This window comes from Mixophyes fleayi, chromosome 5 (assembly GCF_038048845.1).
Source record: "Mixophyes fleayi isolate aMixFle1 chromosome 5, aMixFle1.hap1, whole genome shotgun sequence".
Lineage (NCBI taxonomy): Eukaryota > Metazoa > Chordata > Amphibia > Anura > Limnodynastidae > Mixophyes > Mixophyes fleayi.
The window spans coordinates 178,367,728-178,390,034 of NC_134406.1; the positions used below are offsets into that span (position 1 = coordinate 178,367,728).

The 22,307-nt window shown below is 41.3% G+C and overlaps 1 protein-coding gene across 1 annotated transcript in view; it reads right to left on the reverse strand.

Moving 5' to 3' along the window:
* Positions 1-11,561, reverse strand: part of RANBP9 (RAN binding protein 9) — a 38,383-nt gene extending 26,822 nt beyond the window's left edge. The window contains exon 1 of the mRNA XM_075213094.1: positions 11,332-11,561. Coding sequence (XP_075069195.1) covers positions 11,332-11,479 — 148 coding nt within the window. The 5' untranslated portion in view covers positions 11,480-11,561. The remainder of the gene's footprint in view (positions 1-11,331) is intronic.
* Between the last annotated feature and the right edge of the window lie 10,746 nt (positions 11,562-22,307).

Genomic DNA, 22,307 nt, shown 5'->3' on the forward strand with positions numbered 1-22,307 from the left:
TAATATAAAACCTAAAATAAACAGTAACATACTGCTTTGTGCAATAGGGATTTACTCACAAAGACATCCAGTGAGACCACAACTGCTGGACTCCCACATTATTATGCAATGCATCACACGTTACCAGCCTCTACCAGTGTGTGGTGGAACTTTGCAATGCCTGGTAATGCCAAAGATTTCTAATAAACACAATATTTTACACATCACATTGGACATTTATGATTTCATCTGTGAATGCCATTCTTTTAACTTGGAAAACCTTGACGTCTGTCTAATTTACAAGCAGGCTCTCTCTGTATATACGATCAATGATGCTTATCAATCCATAAAATGCTTATCAAGCCATATAACATCATCATATGGTACTCATTAAATGGCTAACTATATTCACCATATGAAATCCAATACAAAATTCTCTGCCCACGTAAAAATCAAAGCAGTTTTCCCCCTAAGTTGTACAAGATCAATACCAATAGTTTACCAACAATATTTTATGTGTTTGAACCGTTCTAGCCCACAATATGCATGATATTACTCTCGCTCGTATTTAGGAACACTTGATAGAGACAGAAGAATTTAATCTGCCCCTAAGGACACTATCCTGGCTAATACAACGTATACTTTATGTAATATGGATGGAACAGATCACTGCTCATATTTCAAATACCATGTAAAGTTTTATATATGGGCCCCTCGGAATGCTATACACTTCTTAGGTCATTAGTCCTATGTGAGATGCTCAGCTGATAAACAATATTGCTTTATATTGTTTTCTATTTCAGAGTCTTGCCCTAGTTTTTTTCCCCCCATCACATTTTTACTTCCTTCTGTTGAATATTGTTCTCACTTCTTCTGTATGTTCGATACACTGCAACCTTGAATGTTTATTTTGTTATAACTGTCTTTAATTGTTAAAACAAATTACAATATTTCATCTGTCATGGCAATACCACTTAAAACCCATGAGAAACGGCTATTAATAATCTGACCACACCTGTTGGTTGTCAGAACGGACATATCCGTATGTTTGGCACTAAGACCGAGTGAGAAAAATAAAAAAATTTTTTTTTTTTATTTATCTTGTGCTCTTATGAGGATGTTCAATTGTTGGTGTCCAACTCAGCAATCAAGCTCCAGAGGAAACTGGAATAGTAAATCAGGGGGGCATTTTGACTGATGGTCATTTTTATATCTGTAAATATTGCTAATAAAGTTATTGGAAAAAAAACCACTGCAGTTGGTGTATAAATCTCCAATTCCTACTTCCAATTAGTTTGCTCACAACTTTTACATCCTTCATTTCTGGGGGTGCAGTCTCAATATGTGGTTTTGAATAGGAAATAGGCCACTACTGGGAGTGAATGGGCCACCTTCTAACATGGATGACATTTTTGAATTACATTTGAAGAGTCTGTTTTAGCAATGCCTCACACCAGAGAGACCAGGACCTACCTGTGGAGAGATTTTCCTAGATTCCTGCTAACTAAAGGATTCTATGGGGGTATTCAATTACGATTCGCGTAGCGCAATATCACAGATTTCTGTGTGCACCCCGAAATCCACGATGTTCCGGTAGCGGGAACCGTGCAGCCGCGCGTAATCACGGCTGCCAATCGTAAATGAATACGCCCCTATGTCTCTAAAAGACATACCAGTTCACAAGCTCCCACAAACATAATCCTTGTCCATCAGATGGGTAACATTAGCCCAAAATAGTGAGCTACACAGTGCCCAATGGTATCAACACAAAGGGAATGCCTCGTGTTAATACAAAGTTTGGTAATATTGTTACCCTTGTTATAGGCAAACCGAGGGGGGGGGGGGTTCCTATTGCCTAGAAACCCCCCCTCCAAGCCTGGGGCACTGTATAATTGAGGAGGCTAGACCCTGCTCCTGCTACAAACCGCTGTGCTTGAAAAGGGAGAGCTGCGTGCACCTAACAGTAGTGCACGCAGCATTGCCCATGTATATTATAGGGATAGGAAGAGTTGGAGAGCAGCCAAGCACTGTCTAAAATTATAGCCACGCCCCCATGCATGCTGGTCACGCCCACTGGCGGCGTGGTGTGGAAACCCCCCTCTCCAAATCCTGCATTTGCCCCCGAGTCTCTCTTTAGGAAGATAAGTATTAATTTGTGCCACATACTGGTTGAGTTATAGACATGTGCAATACAGTTTTGGGTTAGTAGCACTATTATGAATATTCTCTTATTAATCCTGATAGCAAAATGTAAGCTTCTACCCCTCTAATGGTGGGCGATACCCTCTTCCAAGGTACAGTGCAGTAAGGACTGGCACACAGTTTCAGTTTATTTTTATGTTTCATGCACCTAGCCATAGTTTAACCAAAAATTAAGTTATTTTAATAACCACAAATTCTAAGAAGCATACCAACTCAAAAACGAAATATATGAAGTCATATATATTTACATACATTCATTTGTATGTAATTTTCCCTTATTGTTGCAGAACTATTGACTTTTCCTAAAATACCTATGCATAAATTATGATCCTAGCTTTCTTTCTCTTCTTATCTTATAATGCTCACATAACAATGTGAATTAAATGAAACAAGAAGTTATGTTTAGTTGTTTACTTCCTTAGGAGCAGATCAAAGTGAGCAATTTCAATAGTTCTGCAATAATAGGTCTAAAATAAGAATGGGAAATGACAAATGTGTGGGGAAAAATTATATAGCTCCAAACTTTAAGTACTATATGCTTCATAGAATACCTTCACTAATAAATATATATATATATATATATATATATATATATATATATATATATTTATTTTCATAGCTAGGAGACTAGGAGACATTTTATCTGCCTCACCCACAGCCTTTAGTGCAATCACACAAAATGGCTTCTCTGTAGAAATGGCCCTATTCAGGATTCAAAGATAGTCTAGCTGGGAACCTAGGCCCGGCCCAGAAAACAGGGGTGACAAAGTGATACTAGTGCTAAACATACCTATGAATGTACATGGCCAAATATGGAAATAAATCTAACTACTAGAAGGCAAGGGCTTGGATTGTTTCAGATCAATATCATGTAGTAAGGGATCAGGAAGTTAAGTAGTGGAAAATAAAATGATTTTCCCCATAAGGCATGTGCAGATCGATACCAAACATATGTTACATCACAGAAAGTCTATCTATGAAAGTTAAAAAAATCTCTTCCAGATACTCAGCCCTAATGATTTAACAGCAGGATTTGTTCCAATTGATACATAAGCACCACCACGAAAATCAAGTTCCTTTCCGTTCACTCGGTTGAACAGAGCTAAAAATAGGGATCACTGATCCACAAGGAGACATAAACATACTTATAGCATGGGAGCCTTACAGCTGAAGACAGCAGAGTTCAATATAAACTGAACAAAATGTAACAGACTATAAATTATTCTGTTTACTAAGCTGTAAGAAATGTTCCAGAGGCAGAATAAGTAACAAGGAAACTGTTGCGTAAGTCTGGTTGAGCCGAATGAGGAATGAACGCAAAAAGTCTCACCTCACTAGTGCTTTGTGAGGTAAACACAGGCAATGGGATAACGTAATGCTTCAAGTCTGGCAGTTAGGAGATGCAGAAGAGAGTTTCTGCATCTAAAATGAATATTTTACTATTTAGTGTAAGCTCTATCTATGTACTTTCCTCACATGTTCGCCACCTCTTCCACAGCAAGGGGAGACCATCATAGCCGACAGACAGCACGGTTATCGAGTAGGTGAACTTGGCATTTTACTTAACTATTGTAAATAAAAAATTAGTTCCTGAATTTTAAGTACTTTTATTATATATTTAGTATAATAAAAACTAAGTTATGCTTACATAGATCAATCACAGGTAGGAAATAAGCACCATCAACCCAGGGAACCTTAACCTTTCTCTTGCAGCTGGATCCTTGAGACAAATTCTATTAATATGGTTAATCACCGAAGACCAAAAGAGCTTACCAAAGCTCAACACTCTACGTCATATACATTGAAGCAGAGGACTAGCTTGTTCACCTAAAGCAGTGGCCCACAAGCACAATAGGCAGAGCGTCCAATGTGTTAATAGTAATAAAAGCAGTTAATATATGTAGCACACAATCTAGACATTACCCATCCTACATTAAATGATATATACAGCCATCTATAAATCTTGGCATGCCACTGGCCCTGTTATTGTAGGTCACAATACCCCCTCACTCGAATGGTAACTTTTTTGGTTAGGAGACATCTTTCTTCCCCATTTGTTATAACCAGACTTGTGAAAGTTTCATATTTGGCATCTCCAGAAACACTTGAGGTTTTAGAAAGCATTACAAAAGCACAGATGATCCATCAGACCATAATTGTCCACTTTGAAGTCTACAGGAAAGTGATTTCAGATGTATCACTTCTAAAAATAGGCAAGTATACTTCCTTAAATTGAGATTCTGATTCAATGGGGCATATTCAATTGTCGTGGGTTTCCGCGGCGTTAAAACTACTACCGTTATTAGCTGGATTTCGGGGAGCCGCGAGTTAAAATCCAGCAAGAAAACTACCGTAATAACATTTTTCCCCCGTGTACTATTACCGTAATATAGTGCACTATAGCGAGATTTTCGGCCGACAATTGAATATGCCCCTAAATGTGGTTATACAGTGTCACACTTTCATTTACAAGCCCTACTTTGAACAAACTGTATGTTTTGTACGTTGTCCACTAGAGGAGGGCTCATTTTTCCTGTATTTCTCTAGATGTCACACACACAAAGTGCACAGGAAACAGATGAAAAACATGTGCAATCTGTACACCTATCTCAGCTGCCTCTAATAGTTATGAACTTTTTGTTATATGCTGTCAAGGAAAATTTCAAACAGGTGGGAATTCGATTCCCCCCGAAGTAGCGCAACGTTAAACCTATTACCGTTATTACGGTAAATTTAACCCGACTATCTACTGGCATCTCAAGGAGCTGCAAGCAAAAAGCCGGTGTTGAAACTACCGTAATAACGGTATTTAAGTGCACTATTACTGTTGTAACGGTAATAGTGCGCAGGCCACGTTACTTTTTACAGCAACGTGGCCAATTGAATTCCCCCCATAATGTGCCTTGCGATCACTTTCTTCTACTTAAGTTTTAAGGGCAGACTTGGGCAAGGTACATGCAAGCTCAGCTGCATAATATTTAAATATAAACAGTGAACTATCCATAGGTGGTAAAAAGATCAAACTACAAGAAACTGGAGTTTAGAATATAAACTATAGCTTTCTGTGAATGTTCATCAATTAAAGTAAAAATTATTTTTAATCTAAATTATAAATGATATAAAATGCTCCTGCTTTAGAATACATACAATATGAAACACCAAATTAAATTGATGTTTAAAGGGTAACAGACCTCAACTGATTATTTATAATGTAAATCACCAAGACATACACCTTGTGGTGAGCACGGTGTTACAGGTTATGAAAAAGGAGCAATGTACTTGTTTAAAAAGAAAGTTTCACTTTGTAAAGCTGGGTACACACTACACGGCTTTCATCCAATAATCGGCTCAATCAGCCGACATACAACCGCTCGTTCAAAAGTCGGGTCAGTGTGTGTTGTGACACGATGGTGGAAAGTCTGCCCATATGGACGATTGTCGCCTCATTTGGTTGGTCGTACCGTTAAATATTTTTGTTCCAATCTCGTTTCCGCTGTGCAGTGTGTATAAACTTCCGACCGATCCACAACAGTGAGTACGAAATTACAGTTATTGCTCACGACAACATGGCTGTAAAAAGTCACTAAAGGGACGTCTGCTCTTCCCGTCCTAAACAAGGCTAGTGTGTATGCAGTCCATGGACCGAGCGATCGGAACATCGATCGTATGCAAAATCGCTCGGCATAATAAGTTGCAGACTGGGCTGGGGGGGGGGGGGGGGGCGACGACGACATCTGTAGCCCCCGGGCCAGTCCTATAGTTGGGCTACCTTGGGCTGGGTCACCTGCATTTTTTCCCCTTTAAAATGTTCCTAATACGCTGCTGAGTCAAGTCTAAAATCTGACAGCCCTCCCCTGACTATGATGCCTGTTCTTGAGAAGCAGTCTCCTATAAGCGCCTGCAAAGCTTATGTGAGAATCGTCATGTTTCCACGGGGTATATTTCACCATTAAATTGGATATTTTTACTGTCTAAGGTGTGGTACGAACTTAAACCATCTACCCAGCAAATCTTTCTTGCTCTAGCATAACAAGATACGTAGGTCAACGTTGCCATAAATCTCTGAGCAGTTATTTCTTAAATATTCTTTACAAAAGAACTGGCAAACAAGCAACAATAAGCAGATCGGGTATTTAAATCATATCGGGGGTAAATAGTAGTAAAATAATATATGTTGTACAAGTACTTTAAAAGCTAGACAATCCCTGGGTATCTGATGTCTGAATCCCTTTGTTATAGATTTAATATATCACTTGGACATAACTTCTTTTGGGCCCCCATAGCAAAATTTTGAAAGGGACCCCACGATTTCACTCTCCATATGCGACACTGGTAGTTTTCCCTTACTTGCATAATGTATTTATCATTAACCAGCTAAAGACCTGATTCCATTTTTATCTCATTCAGGATAGTTCTTTTGTTTTAGGAGCAGGGGTTCTTTCCACCATTGTCCTTATCACTGACTTCAGATTGTGAGTTTCCTCCCAAAGTGCTAGACGACCTTTGGGAAACCCAATATCAACAAGGGAGGACTATAATTGTGAGATCACTATTCTGTATGTCACCTTAAAGAAACTTTGGTTTACTTGTATTATCTTACTTTACATATTAAGAACTGTCTGTGCTTGCAGCAACACACAAACATATGTATATACAGTCATGAGAAAAAAGTTGTGTCAAATAAGGACGTAATTAACAATCATCTGGTCCTCAATGTGACAAACACACAATAGATTTGAATTCATTATTTATACATCAGAGAATAAGCAAACTTGAATAAGCCATGTGTGAAAACATGTGTACACCCTGACTGCTTCCATATCATTAAAGAGGGTAATGTGAGCCATTATTTGATCACCAGGAAGGGCTACCATCGAGTAATCTAAGGAATCAGATCCTTAACTTGTTAATTAGAAGACTGTATGCAAGCAAGATTTACCATGATTGATTTAATTATTTGGGAGAACCCATGCAATACAAAAGTAGCTCCTATATCTAGCTCCCCACCGCTGCCCTCTGTATATCGTCAGTCAGCTTAGTCCAGCATTGACTGCACCGCCCTCTCTAAGCCTCAAGCTCACCTCTCTCTTATGCTGCTTGAGACCTGTCTTTCTCAGGTGTTATTCTTACAATAAATAAATATAATTATTATTAACCTTTATATTGTGCCAATTTATTAAACGCAGCCATTTCCAGAGAATGTTTAATCATTCACATCAGTCCCTGCCCCAGAACAGTTCCTCACTCGCTCATACAAGGCCCTCGCCAACTCCACTACTCCCTACATCTCCAACCTGTGCTCTATTCACACTCCAGCCTGCCCGCTGTGATTGGCCAACGATCGTCGCCTCTCCTCCCCTCGGATAACCTCATCTCACTCACGTATCCAAGACTTCTCCCACGCTGCTCCCCTCCATTGGAACAATCTCCCTTGTTCTATCAGAACATTCCCCAATCTATGCAGCTCTAAATGGGCATTAAAAAAACCACCTATTCTTAAAAGCCTATCAGTCATCTGCTTAACTACCCACCTTGTCGGTTACCTCTCCCTCTGGCTCCGTGTTACACTGTCCCGATTTCACCATTTGTGTCTTTGGTATGTCTGTTCTTTCCATTAGATTGTAAGCTCCTTTGAGCAGGGCCCTCTCTCCTCTTTCCACCACTTTTAACTTTGCTCTCCAGCTACTTTCCATCTCCATCTTGGGCCTTCTGCACACTGACTCCACTCTCTGCACCTTTACAGTGGCTCTTAACCTGTTAGCTGCGCCCACACTCTTGGGCACAGGAGTCCAGCTTGTGCTCACCCTTTATTAGCTGGGCTTTAAGCTGAGTTCTACCTTGTACTGTCCTATTGTTTGTACCCTGCGGACATTTTGTGGCGTCCTATAAATAAAAAAATAATAATACTACTGATGTGTTTTTACACTTGGAGAAACAACACAAACACAGGAAACCTCCACCCAGATAGAGCACTGGTCAGGATGGAACCCCATGGCCCCACTGCAATGAGTCAATCGCTTGATAGGGCACTTGACCACCACATGCCGCCACTACGCCCTGTGTGTGCCGTGACACTGTGTCTACCAAAGTCTGGAGTTGTGCAGGAGTGATGATGCAGCATTATTCCATAAGGAATTCCCTCAACTGATGAGTGATTGATAGTGGTAGAAAACCCTATCTCAGATGTTGTCCCAGACCATGCTCAGTTGGATTCAGATATGGTGAAAAGGCAATGGAATATAGATAATATCAATGCCATACTGATCAAACCACTGGGCACCGACAACTCTCCCATCATTAATAAAAATGCAGAAACATGGAGTGATGATGATCACTCAGTACCCCTAAGTGACAATGCGTACTGACCTTGTCTTCTAAGAGAATGACTGCAGCCAAACCATGCTCGGAGAATGCACCCTACAACATTACTTAGCCTCCAGAACCCTTCACAAAACAAGAGCTAAGTGCTGTAGAGTCATAGTGGCTTTAGGAGGAGGCACTCAATGATCATGTATGTGTGTATGATATGATCACCAAACAGCAGCAAATATTTTTCTTCCTGGTTAATGAGTTCTAGGACAAGAGATACCATACCAATATAATCAAAGATCCCACCTGCTCTGCCCTGTTTACTGATTTCACCATCCACAAATATCATATAAACCAACCAATTAATATTGCTGGTTAGTTTGGTTTATAGTTATTATCCACAAGGCAATTATTTTGTATTTCAAATAGGTAACTATACCACCCATATTTATAAAAATGGGCTTGCCATTGCAGTTGCGGAAATAAAAGAATATTACTTTGAATATTTAATTCGTAGTAAATACGTATTTACTTTTTCAGATTTCAAGTTTTACAATAACTCCATCTATTTTACTATACACTGCAGCTCTGACCAATTCCGTTGTCTATTCTGAATAAGCAAAGGGGGGGCAGCAGAGGCAAAATAGCTGCTACTCTCCTTTTCATTGTGCTGTGCATGAAGGTTTTGAGTATCCCAAATTAGCCATGTAATGTCATTGTTGACTGACCTCCAGGAAACCTCTATTGACCCCAAGTAGGGTCATGATCCATAAACTGTGATTCACTATTGTACAATAACACCCATACTCCCAGTGTAAGGCAGACATTTTACTTGCGTTTTTTTATACTAGTAAAAATTCATGTCAAATAACATTAAAAAGATCATTTTAGGGGCTCTGGATTTATTTACCTGCAGTAAATAGAACAATTAGTGTTACAAAAAACATAAAAACGGGAGAAACTAAAGTGGTATGGTAGCACTAGAAACAATGGTTCCAAGCGTCAGATGCATTTGACATGCAATAAAAGCCCATGTTAAAGTGGGTATGAGCCCTAAAACCCTATTGCTCAATTCTATTAGGAGGACCATATGACCACATACAGTGTAAACAATTTAAATTCACCAATCAGCTAAATCAACATGAGTTCCAGACATATCTGGACCAGGGCTTTATTATTATTTCATTTACCTCATCCCCCCCAATGACAATAAAACTAACCCCCAAACAAGCACCCAACCGCCACAAAATATACAAACAAAATGTCACTTTTAGATCAAATCGCTTTTCAATTGCTGATAAAAACTTAGAAAGCTATAATGTTTTTTTTTTTAATAACTATGAAAGAGCAGGTTTGCCACCCCTTCCTCCTGTAATACCACACTGCCACATATCTACCGGAGGTGGAGCTAATTCGTCGACTACCCTCCGATTAGTGCTACAACCTTCTTTACTGACCCTGAAAGGGCAATTCTGGGACCATAAGTTTTCATTACAATTAAAGCACAATATTATAGTTGTCATAAACCAACATGATGTGCGTCCTATCTCCAAATCCACACACTTGAACAACCAAATTCTGATCAAAATAATTTACATGTTCGGCTTATCCACACATGTAGTTTGTTTTTTTAATAGCACATTCAGTTATACTTCTAAAACATTAGATGCAGCACCATGAAAAATCACTTGTTTATTTCAATTTTGCCAGTTCTCACCACCCTATGGCCAGAAAAGTACTACTATATCAAGCTGCATCTTGCTGCAATTTTTTTTTACCAAGTTGACAACTGTCATTTACATGAAGCCATTAAAACCTTTGGGGAACACTATGTTCCAACCTAAGAACTTCGTAACAAAAAGCCAAAACTGTATCCAAAGCCAATTTCTAACCGAACTATTATTCAAATAGATATATTTTATGTTGCTTACACTCAGTTTTGGTCAGTGACACAGCAAAACTGCCTTAACACACAGCAAATTCATGTGACTGTGTGATTTGCACACAACTCAACATAAAGCTATTGTGGTGTCTCTAGAATGTTGCATTAGCCCATGTGATCACACGATGAAAATTGTGTTTTGTGCAATTTGCTTTTGTAACAAAGCTGCCTGTGTGAAGTAGGCCTGAAAACTTAACCAATTCCCTTTTCCTTCGTGAATCCACCTCAGTTACACAATACAAACCCATAAAGCGAGACCATATTTGAGTGTAGATTTGTTATACATAAACATTACTTGTGTTGTTTTGGCTAGAAGACTATTTAAATAAAAAGAAAACAAAGCTGACATTTCCTAATAAGAACGACAGATGTGTTGAAGTGGAGACTAGGTATGTTAGTAGTCTGACCCCAGTTGTATAACTCACACTATTGTGTCCAAGGCCTATGAAGGGATTTGGTAATGATGGTGAGCAGTGAGTCAGGGGGAGGTTAGCACTGCAGGAGTTAGGATGGTAAAAACAACCCATCCCCCTCCCCGTTCTCTGATCTGCCAGCTCAGGCAGTGAAAGGGTCCCTGAGAGAGACACGATCATGTAACAACACGTATGCACTGTCGTATGTTGTCTCTGCTCGTCCATTGTTACCTATAGTTGACGGTATAATGTGTTATAGGTAATCCCGGTAAACACGGCCCCTATGTGCCAATCTGACTCCTCCACTCCTCCTTCCCGGCCCCTTACACCTCTTGTATATCCCACCCCCCTAAATCGGTGTTACCCTTATACCCCGAAACATCCCCCATCCCTTTAATACAACCCAGTGTCCCCCCCCAATCCCTTAAACCCTTCGATCAGCCGTCCCCCCTCCAACCATACAGTTTTCCCCGGCGCGGTGCTGACCTTTGTAGTGGACCCGCAGGTTGCCGTGGGACAGGCCCAGGTAGCTGCACTTGTCCCGGGGACTCCAGGCTCGGGGTGGCGGATCCCGGGGGAGGAGAAGACCCGGTGATCCCCCGACAACAGGGGCGAGCAGAGGAGGAGACGACATGAGACACAACAACACAACAAGACACAACCACACGGGGGCCGAGCAAAGCACACATAACACAGCACAGGAAGCAGGAGGAGCCGCCTACAGGACAGCTCAGTGTGACACATATAGATGTGTACACATTCATTACGCTGTATGACACCACCACTCATACTCACATAGCAACGGACAATGGCTTTACCCACATATATATATATAGCCCTAGATACAGTAACTTTACAGATCTGGAAATATATACTCATAATATATATATATATATATATATATATATATATATATATATATATATATTTATTGTACACAGAAGTGTATGTACTAACTATATAACTGGGTGTAATTTATATATGATCTGGCTATCTAATCATAGTCACATATAAACTAGTATACACGCAGAGGGGCCTATTTGTCAACCTTTGTTATCGGGGGAATAACGCATTGAAATAGCAACAAGGCTATTTATTAATATAAGACCACAGCAGATATTGGAGAAAAGTGAAGTCCTGTGATGCAAATGCTATTTTGTGCCATTTGTGCAACGGAAGGTTGCACAAATGCCTCCGATTTTGCGGGGAAGATTTGCGGACCAAGATGGTGGTCTCTGCAGAGGTGCAAAAGTTCACACAGGCCAATGAATGAGGTTCGGCAAATAGGGGGCATTTCATCCTGAATATGAATAAGTCGCATGAGTGCAAATATTAGAGATGCTCAGTCTCGGTTATTATTATTATTATTATCCTTTATTTGTTAGGCGCCACAAGAGTTCCGCAGCGCCGTACACAGCACAAACAGTAGACTATACAGGGTGAAACATAACTGAACAATAAACAAAAAATACCAAAACTTCACAAACTCCAGGCAGGCTAATGCGGTAAAGACTGAGCAGAAGAACAGGTATGGAGAGAGGAGGGAAGAGGGCCCTGCTCAAACGAGCTTACATCCTAAGGGAGTGTAAACAAAACTCAGGCACAAAGATGTATGTGGGGAGAGAACAGGGGGTCGGGGGGAGAGGAGAGGACGTGCAGAGGAGATGACGGGGTTAGGTGGAAGGTTGGTAGGCTTTGTGGAACAGGTAAGTTTTGAGTGCCCGTTTGAAGGAGCACAGATTAGGAGAGAGACGGATGGAGCGAGGGAGGTCATTCCAGTGAAGAGGGGCGGCACGGAACCGAACACATCCGAACTTAGGGATCCGAGTAACGAGCCGAGTCTGCTCGGTACTTTTAGGCTTTTTCGGAATCGAAAACAAGGTAAAACGTCATTGCGACGTTGGATCTCGCAAGTTTTTAACCTATAAATACCGCCCTCCATGGCGATCTAGCGCCATTTGAAAGAGAGACACAGCGATTGGGTAGCACACTGTAGAGCAGTTGGTCAGCTAAGTAGATAGAATTGAAAGAGGAAGAGGTAGCAGTGTTCAAGAAAGTCTACAGTGACATTCAGGAGAGCTCCATTGCTAATTCTCATTGCAGAAAAATACAAATACTAGTGCTGTCAGGGTTGGTGTAATTCTTAAGGGTGTGCACCGGACACTTATAGTGTTTTGGGTTTTGGGTTCTGATTAGCTTGAGGTTTTGGGTTCTGATTTGTTTTGCCAAAACATCCGACGAAAGGTTTTGGTTCTGATTTATTTTTAAAAAAGCATAAAAAGTGCTAGAAACCAGTTTTGTGTTTTTTTTTTCACTCCTACGCTATTATTAACCTCAAAAACATTTAATAACAATCATTTCCACTAATTTCCAGTCTATTCTGAACACCTCACAATATTGTTTTTAGGCCAAAAGGTTGCACCGAGGTAGCTTGAGCACATAATGCCAAAAAAAGAGGTACAAGATGGAATTGTTCTGGGCCCTCCCTCCCACCCCTCGCGAGATTCGACGCGAGACTTGGACGACAGAGCCTCGTTTTCAATTTTTTTGCCCATCGGAAATATCCGAACAGTGCTCGGATCCCGTTTGGATCCGCACTGTTCGGGTGGGCTCGGATTAGCGGAATCCGAGCCCGCTCATCTCTAGTAATTCTGCAGTCAAATTCTACTGTGTTATATAGGTAACACACAGAAAGAAGAGCTGCGTTGGTAATTCTCATTGCAGAAAAATACAAATACTTGCAGTCAAATTGTATGGGGTTATATAGGTTACACACAAAGAGAAGAGCTCCATTGCTAAGTGCCATTGCTGAAATACAAATACTAGGCCTTGCAGGCTTTTCTTCTGACTTTTCTGCCATTGCTGTGTGACAATGTGTCCTAGATGTGGTAGGAATTGCCGTGTGTTTGAGTCATTGCTCTGTCGCTTAGCATCCAGCCAGGTCGCTGCAGTATTTGTCCGAAAGTGTATGAAAATAATAATGTGACCTGTGAGGTGGTCAATATTGACTGCAAATGACTTGAAATTAGTGTTATTGAGGTTAATAATTTTTCTAAAAAATACAGAGCCAAAACCAAAACACACGAGGGCGGTTTTGCCGAAACCAAAACACGAAGCTAATCCAGATCCAAAACCACTTCAAGGGGGTCAGTGAGCATCTCTAGCCAAAATATGTAAAAATGTATTTAGTTTTGCAGATAAACAAGTGAGGGCACATTTCCTAAGGTGTTCCCTGATTTGCCTTGTTCTCCTGCTTGAGCTTCAGAGGAGCTGTAAATTTGGATCTTTTTCCTAAAATTTTACTGGGATGAATCTTGCACATGACAATACTACCTCTGTGGAAAATGCATTTCTAGACACATCAATGCAATGAAAAGCTTCCACACATAAAAGTGATGCACAATAACAACAGTCCAGAGTATCCACCAACTTCCAAATGTGGACCTGATTCATTAGGGCACATAAATTCCGATATGTGCCGTGTTTTACGTAAAATCTCTCTGCGCATGCCCAGAACCAGAGCATACACCAGTGAACTCAGCAATGTTTAATTCATCTTTGAAAGCAAAGGAAGCTCACTATTACCTATGATTTCGGGAGAGGATGGGGCGTATGCACATAGTCAATGTACAGTAAAGGCGTTCCAAAGCAGATGTGAGCGATTCAGGCATTCGCAGAAGTACGCTGCTTTTCAGACGTAATGTTTGCACCTGCTCAAAGTCAAGGGTAACTTATGGATGGTAGTGATAACCAAACACAGCATTCACAACCTCATCATCTAATGGGATGATTGACTAGTCACCTGCACACCTGACATCATTCATCTCATTATGAAACACTATATAAGACCGACAGGAAGATTACTATAGTGCCATTTCATCAGAGATCTGATTCTCTGAGAATAAAATATAAAATAAGATTCTTCTACAAAAGCGGTAGATGCATTCTTTTATATTTTATAGACAACGCATATTTTAAGAGTGTGTAAATGTCTGAAATTGTATTTGCTTTTCAAATCCTTTTAATACATTTGCAATGCAGTCATGTCACACATCAGCAGTGCTTACTGTTTTAAAATGTTATGTGCATATTGTCCAGTTCCTACATGGCTACATACACTTGTATTGCGGTTGTGTGCTTTAAAAGATTGTGACCGTCTTGCGTATGTAGACTATTATATATGGCTATATAGTAACATACATTTGTAATGTGGTTCTCCTCTTTTCATTTATTTATTTATTTTAATAAATTGTTATGTTTCATAGATTTCATGTCGTTTATTTGTATTTGTTTGTTTTGTTATTTTACATAAACTTTGTGATGAGTATTAATTTATCCTTGCTAGTTGTAAGTATGTCTATAATGTACAATTAAACTCCAAAATATGCAAGGCATTAGCTATTTATTTATTTTTATCTATCCATTTTTCTCACATATAGCCAGGCATGGGCATGGTTGAAGCCTGGAATATGGAGAACTAAAGGCGTCGTCCCCTCCGAAATCAGCAACTGGTACACCGTTGGCAGCCTAGGGAGAATGTCTTCAGGCCTCGAGTGAGCATCTTAGGGAGGTCTGATGCTGAGGTAGTTCATCGCTATTGGCGTCCACCTCATGTCATCATAGACACCGTTCACGTTATGCAGAGTGACCTAGAGCCTTTATACCCTTGGCTCCTCACCCTGACTTTAAATCCACACACGTTGCAAGAAGTTACATACATCTTAGCGCATATTTCCACAAGATTGGTTATAGAACTTTTATAGAGGTGTTTTGGCCTTTTAAAGGCCAGATTCCGCTGCCTTGACTGCCTGGTAGAGCTCTTAGGTATGCACCCAATATTGTATGCAATAGAGTTGCTCTGTGTGTGGTATTCCATTACATCGCTATCAGGAGTGGTGTTCCATGGGTGTATTAGGCTAGGGTTGCTGGCCAGGAGGTGGATGACATCTATCCTAGTCCTCCAGATTCCCAAGATTATTCTGGCTACAAAGAATGTGATTTCATCATACTTGAAATGTAAGTACATTTTGGGCTGTGCTTCAAATGTAATGTTTAAAATAAATGGACAAATAACCGAGGAAACTTTTTTAAATTGTGTATTATGTGAAACAAACCAACAAAAAGTGCCACACTAAACCACACGTGAAAGAAAAATAACTATTTAGTTTTGCACCCTCGCTTGCCCCCTGGCCGAACATTTGTAGTGCTGCTCAAGTGTCTTGCTTTGAGTCACCCGTGCTGTTGATTTCACAGGTGGTGGAGGTGCAGATGCTGCATCAGATGGTGGAGGGACATGAGATAGCAGTGGGGCAGGAGGGACACCTTGGGAGAAATAATGAGGGAAATCTTGGGTAAGATAATAAGGGTAAGCTGGTGGCATTGGGGCCTGTGGGTAGAGATGTGGCATAGAGGAAGGAGTGGAAACGTGGTATAGGGGCAGGCGGTGTATTAGGTACATACCGGGCAAAGAGGTTGAGTAGGCTATCCAAGGTACTATGAATTAGTTGAAAAGTGGAAAGGATAATGGTAAGTGTCATCTTTATTTGTTTCATGTTGGTCTCCAATGCTTGGTTACTAGCATACATCTTGTCATAAAAGACTTGAAGGCTGCCCCCTGCTTCCTCATCCTGGGGCTACTGCTGTGCATCAGCACCCTCACGGGTGTCCTCAACGGTGTCATTCTCTTCCTCAGTTTATGCATCTTAGTGGATGAAAAAAATTACATCATAACCATGTATGTTTGTGTCCATAACATCCACGTTTTTGCATCATGTCAGTAGATTTCATAGCATACATTTGTCTGTTCACACGTAAATGCTTTGTTTTCATGTGTGTATATGTGGGGTCATGTAGAGCAACAATTACACCAAGTGATTGGAGAATCTGAAAAAATGGAAAACTGCATATCTTTGCCTTGATGGAAATTTTAGCTATGTATCCATTTAAAATCTCTAAGGGATCTTCACTGAAAATACGCAGTAATCATGAAGAACATGGCCAGATTATCAAACAGGCTGGCTAGATCGCAGAATGAGGCAATAGGTTTTGGTTGTTTGATTTCCAATTGACAATTTCATTTTTAAAAAGGCCAGTGTATTGATCTAAAAACCTGGCATATTTATATTGTTGGGTGTGTTTATATTTCTTTTGTCAAAACATTAGTCATTTGAATAGTTTTCTGATGTATTGTGATCTGAATTTTACCTCCCAGGGATAGTGTTGTGGGACCACCGACTGTCTCCCGAGCATGTTGGCGGTCTCTCAGCTTGTCTTTGAGGTGACGCTAAGGGGCATATTCAATTGTCCGCGGGATTGCAGAAAATCCCGCGGTACGCACAGGATTACCGTTATTACGGTAATCCATCGCGGAAAAACCGTTAATGCAGTAATTTACTCGCTGGATTTCAGCTCGCAGCTCAGGGAGCTGAAATCCAGCGAGAGATTACCGTATTAACGGTATTAGTTTTTCCGCGCTCAAATCCGCGGACAATTGAATGCCCCCCTAAAAGTCTTTCCACCTGTGTGAAATGTTCAAAGTCAAGAATGTTGCAATGTATAATAGCAAGAATAATTTCAAAGTACATGTGCAGACATACATATAGACATAAATGTATTTGAAGACTTAAAAAAGGTTGCAATGTAAGATTGATAATGTTAAATGTTCTAAATTTATGAAAGGTGTTGGTCTTCCATGCCTTGGACAATGTTTTTTTTGGGCAAATATTAGAAATAGTGTACTAGGTATGTAGAATACAATATTATAAGTTACAAGAAGAAAAAGAAACAACTATGTTCGCTAACTGTCTCTTGTCCTCAGTTGCAGATCTTCTAATTGGAGCCACACCATTGTCCTACACCGTGATGTCCTCCCAAATTTGCTTGGCTGGGGTGGATAGCTGCCGGCTAGTGGTATACGGTCGACATCAAAATGGTGACAGTGTAAATGTTGACATATTTATTCTGTCGACATGTTTTAAATAGTGACAGTCGATAGTAGTAATGTCGACATTCAAACGGCAATGCCAGTGGCAGCCGCCATTGTTGCCCATTAGATACCTTCCTTCCCCCAACATTCCCTACCCGTAGGACAAAGAGGTATGTATGGGCCTAATAAGTGTTTGTTGCCAAGCAATCCCCCCCCCAATGTATCTGCATGTGCCCCCAAAGTGCAGTCCTCTGACTAGTATTTTATTCAGAAAAGGATGAACCTTGCAGATAATTTGTCACAGTTCAGGGTTTCTCTCAGATCCTTGTGGTCCACTTAGTTTAATGCTACCGTACGGGGAAGCGCGGAGTCTAACGAGGCAAAGGTGATCACCTGGCCTTAGCTGCTTCTGCCCCACAGGTCATGGGTCTTCGAGTGAGCAATGTCATAAACTTACCTGTCCTCGCTCCAGCGCTGTCCGTTCTGTGCTGTGGGAAGCTGCGCTTACGGGTATTGGCGGTCACATGATCGCAAAACTCGGGGAGGGGATTTTGAACTTGCTGGCTATTTAAACCTCATACATACAACTTGTATGCTTCCTGGCTCCACCTTCCTTGTGCTGTGCTGTTCCTGACCTAATTCCCGTGTACCAGTGCTGCCTGTCTGACCAATCTGATTTCCCTGTGTTTGTGTACCGACCCGGCTTGCTGACAATCCTCTGCTGGTATCTTTTGCTCTCAACCTGGCTTGTTTGACATTGCACCTGCCCGCTGTTTTGTGTTTCTGCTGCCCGATCATGTACCGAACCGAGGAATTCCCTCACTTTGAGCCTGCCTTTTGTTTCTGTACCGTGCTGTCCGATTCTGTACCAGATCCGGTTGCCTAACTATGTGTGCCTACCTGTTCATCTCATCTGCTAGTGCTACATCCAAAGGCAGGCCAGAGGACCATGACCTGCCAGCTCCCAACAGCTAAGCCCATCCTGGCTTGCGGCGGTTCTTGTTGAACACCGGGTAGTTCGGGGAAACTCTGCACCTCTGGTTGGCCAGTGTCAATTGAGATTAGCAATAACATCCAGCCTAATCCTTTACAGTTTTGCTCTGACCATGGATCAAGCGGACAATCCCTCTCCAAGGGATCTTTTAGAACATCTGGTAGAAGCAAGAAGCAAATCAAGAGCAGCTTCTAAAAGAATCTTTCTGTTCATATGGATGCAATCCAGAATACCCTTGCAGCTTCCAGATCATGATCTGTTGTCCCTGCTCCAGACCCTCCTCCTACAGCTGATGCAACTGCCTCCCAGTTGCGTATACCTAACCACCCTAATTTTGATGGGGATTTAAGCTCTGTATAGGGTTTTTGAATCAATGTTCCATACAATTCAAGCTTGTTTCAGGGAATTTCCCTTCAGAGAAGGCTAAGGTAGCCTATGTGATTTCACTACTGTCTGGCCAAGGGTGAAGCCCAGGCCGTCCTACACAATTACGCTACCTTCCTGTCTACGTTCAAAAAGATATTCGATGAACCAGGGGGTCTCCAATTCAGCTACTGGTATTCTTTGCCTACGTTAGGGAACTCCATCTGTTGGACAGTATGCTGTTCAATTCAGAACAATAACCTCAGAACTTTGTTGGAATAGTGAGGCCCTCGTGGCTACTTTCTGGCAAGGTCTATCAGACCGTGTAAAGGACGAGTTGGTTTCACGGGAGCTTCCCACATCTCTAGATGACCTGATTTTGCTCTGTGTCAAGATTGATCTAAGTTTTAGGGAACATCATTCTGAGAAGGAGCAGTCCCGTTGCAGTCTGATTCGTCTGGCTCCCAATTTTCAGATACCCGCACTCCCCCCCTGAAGAACCTATGAAATTAAGAAGAACTCGTCTGACGGCTGAAGAGAGGGAGAGGAGATTCTGGAACAGACTGTGCTTATACTGTGGGGAAAGTGGTCACATCTTAGGGACTCTTTCCACTTACCAAAATAAAGACAGCCTTATTCTCCCCATTCGTTTGCGGGTAGGGCCCTCCACTATTTCCCTGTCAGCGCTTCTCGATTCTGGAACAGCGGGTAATTTCATCTTGCCTGCTTTGGTGAAGCAAAACACAATTTCCACCCAACCTCTGGAGCAACCTATCTCTTTTACGGCCATAAATGGGAGTAAGATTTTCGAGGGATCCATCTTGCTTTGTACAGTTCCCATAACCCTGCAGATTGGTGTTCTACATCAGGAGGCTATTTCCTTCCTAGTGATCGGAGGACTACCAACCTGGTCATTCTAGGGCTTCCCTGGTTACACATCCACTCCCCCACTTTGGACTGGCAATCTGCCTATATATTGTCCTGGGGGCAACATTTCCATGCTCACTGTCTTCAGAAGGTGGTTCCCAGATTCTCACTGCAGCATTCCAAGGTGATTCCCCTTCTCCTGCCCGCTCCATATGAAGCTTTTGCTGATGTCTTTTGTGAACAGTAAGCCACAAGATTATCTCCTCATAGAACTTGGGATTGCAGCATTGACCACCTCATACCTGACAAACCCATTCCCAGAGGTTGTGTATACCCTCTATTCATTCCCGAATCCAACGCTATGACAGAGTACATTCAAGAAAACTTAAAGAGGGGCTTTATTCATAAATATTCCTCTCCCGCTGGTGCATGCTTCTTTTTTGTGAAAATGAAAGATGGGGGTCTTCACCCTTGGATTGATTACAGAGGACTTAATGCCATTATGGTGAAAAATACTCCCTACCCTTGATTTCTGAATTACTCGACCACATTAAAGGAGCCACCATCTTCTCCAAGCTTGATCTGAGAGGAGCGTATAATCTCATACAAATAAAGGAGGGGGGAAGAGTGGAAAACGGCCTTTAACACTCGAGATGGCCATTTCAAGTACCTGGTCATGCCCTTTGGGCTATGTAACGCTCCGGCAATATTTCAAGGCTTTTTGAATGAGCTCTTCCCAGATCTTCTTTATAAATTTATAGTCATCTATTAAGACGACATTATCATCTTTTCCAAAGACTTGTTAACCCATCGTAAACATGTGGCAGAGGTTCTGTCTCGTCTTAGAGAGAATCGATTATTCTGTAAATTGGAGAAATGCACATTTGAACAGAGACAGTTACCCCTTTTGGATTATATCATTTCTGAGACCAGACTCCAGATGTACCCAACCAAGTTAAAGGCCATACTTGATTGGCCCCAACCCTCAGGTCTTAAAGCCACTCAACGTTTTCTGGGATTCTCCAACTACTATCACCAGTTTATAAAAGGATACTCCACTCTGGTAGCACCTATCACAGCCTTAACTCGTAAATCGGCCAACGCCAAGGTATGGTCCCCTGAGGCTATTGAGGCTTTCAAGACACTTAAGTCTCTTTTCTCTTTGGCGCCCATTCTCCAACAGCCTGATTGTCAACACCCTTTTCTCCTTGAAGTGGGTGCGTCATCTGTTGGTACTGGAGCCGTTCTGTCACAATGGGATTCCTCTGGTAAATTCCATCCTTGTGGGTTCTTCTCTCGTCGCCTGTTACCAGCAGAAAAGAATTATGTAATAAGTGATAACGAGCTCCTGGCAATTAAATTGGCTCTTTCTGAATGGAGTCACCTCTTGGAGGGTGCACAATTTCCTATAAATATTTATACAGATCATAAAAATCTTTTATATCTACATTCAGCCCGTTGTTTAAATCCATGACAAGCAAGATGGTACTTATTATTCTCTCGTTTTGACTTTAACATCGCCTTCCGTTCTGGATCCAAGAATATCAAGGCGGATGCCGTGTCTCACTCATTTGATCCAGCTAAATCAGAACCTTTGGAGGAGAATAAACCTATTCTGGACCCTAGCTGTATTATAGCGGTTACACACATCGTTAACAGAGGATGTCTTTCATGCAAGACTTTCATTTCTTGTCATCTTCGCACCAGGCTTCTATGCTGGGCCCATCGTTCTCTCTTTTCCGGCCATGCAGGAATTCATAAGACCTGGGAGTTATTATCCCGAAATTTCTGGTAGCCGTCCTTATACGATGTTAAAAAATTTGTTTCAGCTTGTCTTGAGTGTGCACAACATAAAAGTTCTCGGGGGAAAAAACCTTATGGACATTTAATTCTGTTACCAGTTCCCGAGTATTCTTGGTCTCAAATTTCTATGGATTTTATCACTAACCTCCCTCCTTACAGATCTTGTATGGTTATTTGAGTCGTCACTGATCGCTTCTCTAGAGCAGCCCATTTTATTCCTCTCAAGAACCTCCCGTCCTCCTCCTCATTGGCCGATATCTTCATTAAGGAGATCTTTTGTCTCCATGGCTGTCCATTACATATTGTCTCTGATCGAGGATCCCTGTTTATATCCAAGTTTTCAATTGTCTGGAAGTCTGGAATTAAACTTGATTTTCCCTCCGCATACCACCCTCAGCCCAGTGGGTTGACCGAGAGAACAAATCAAGAATTAGAGAAGTTTTTGAGGATATATGTATCGGCTAATCAAGATAATTGGGTGGATCTTCTTTCATGGGCTGAGTTCGCCCA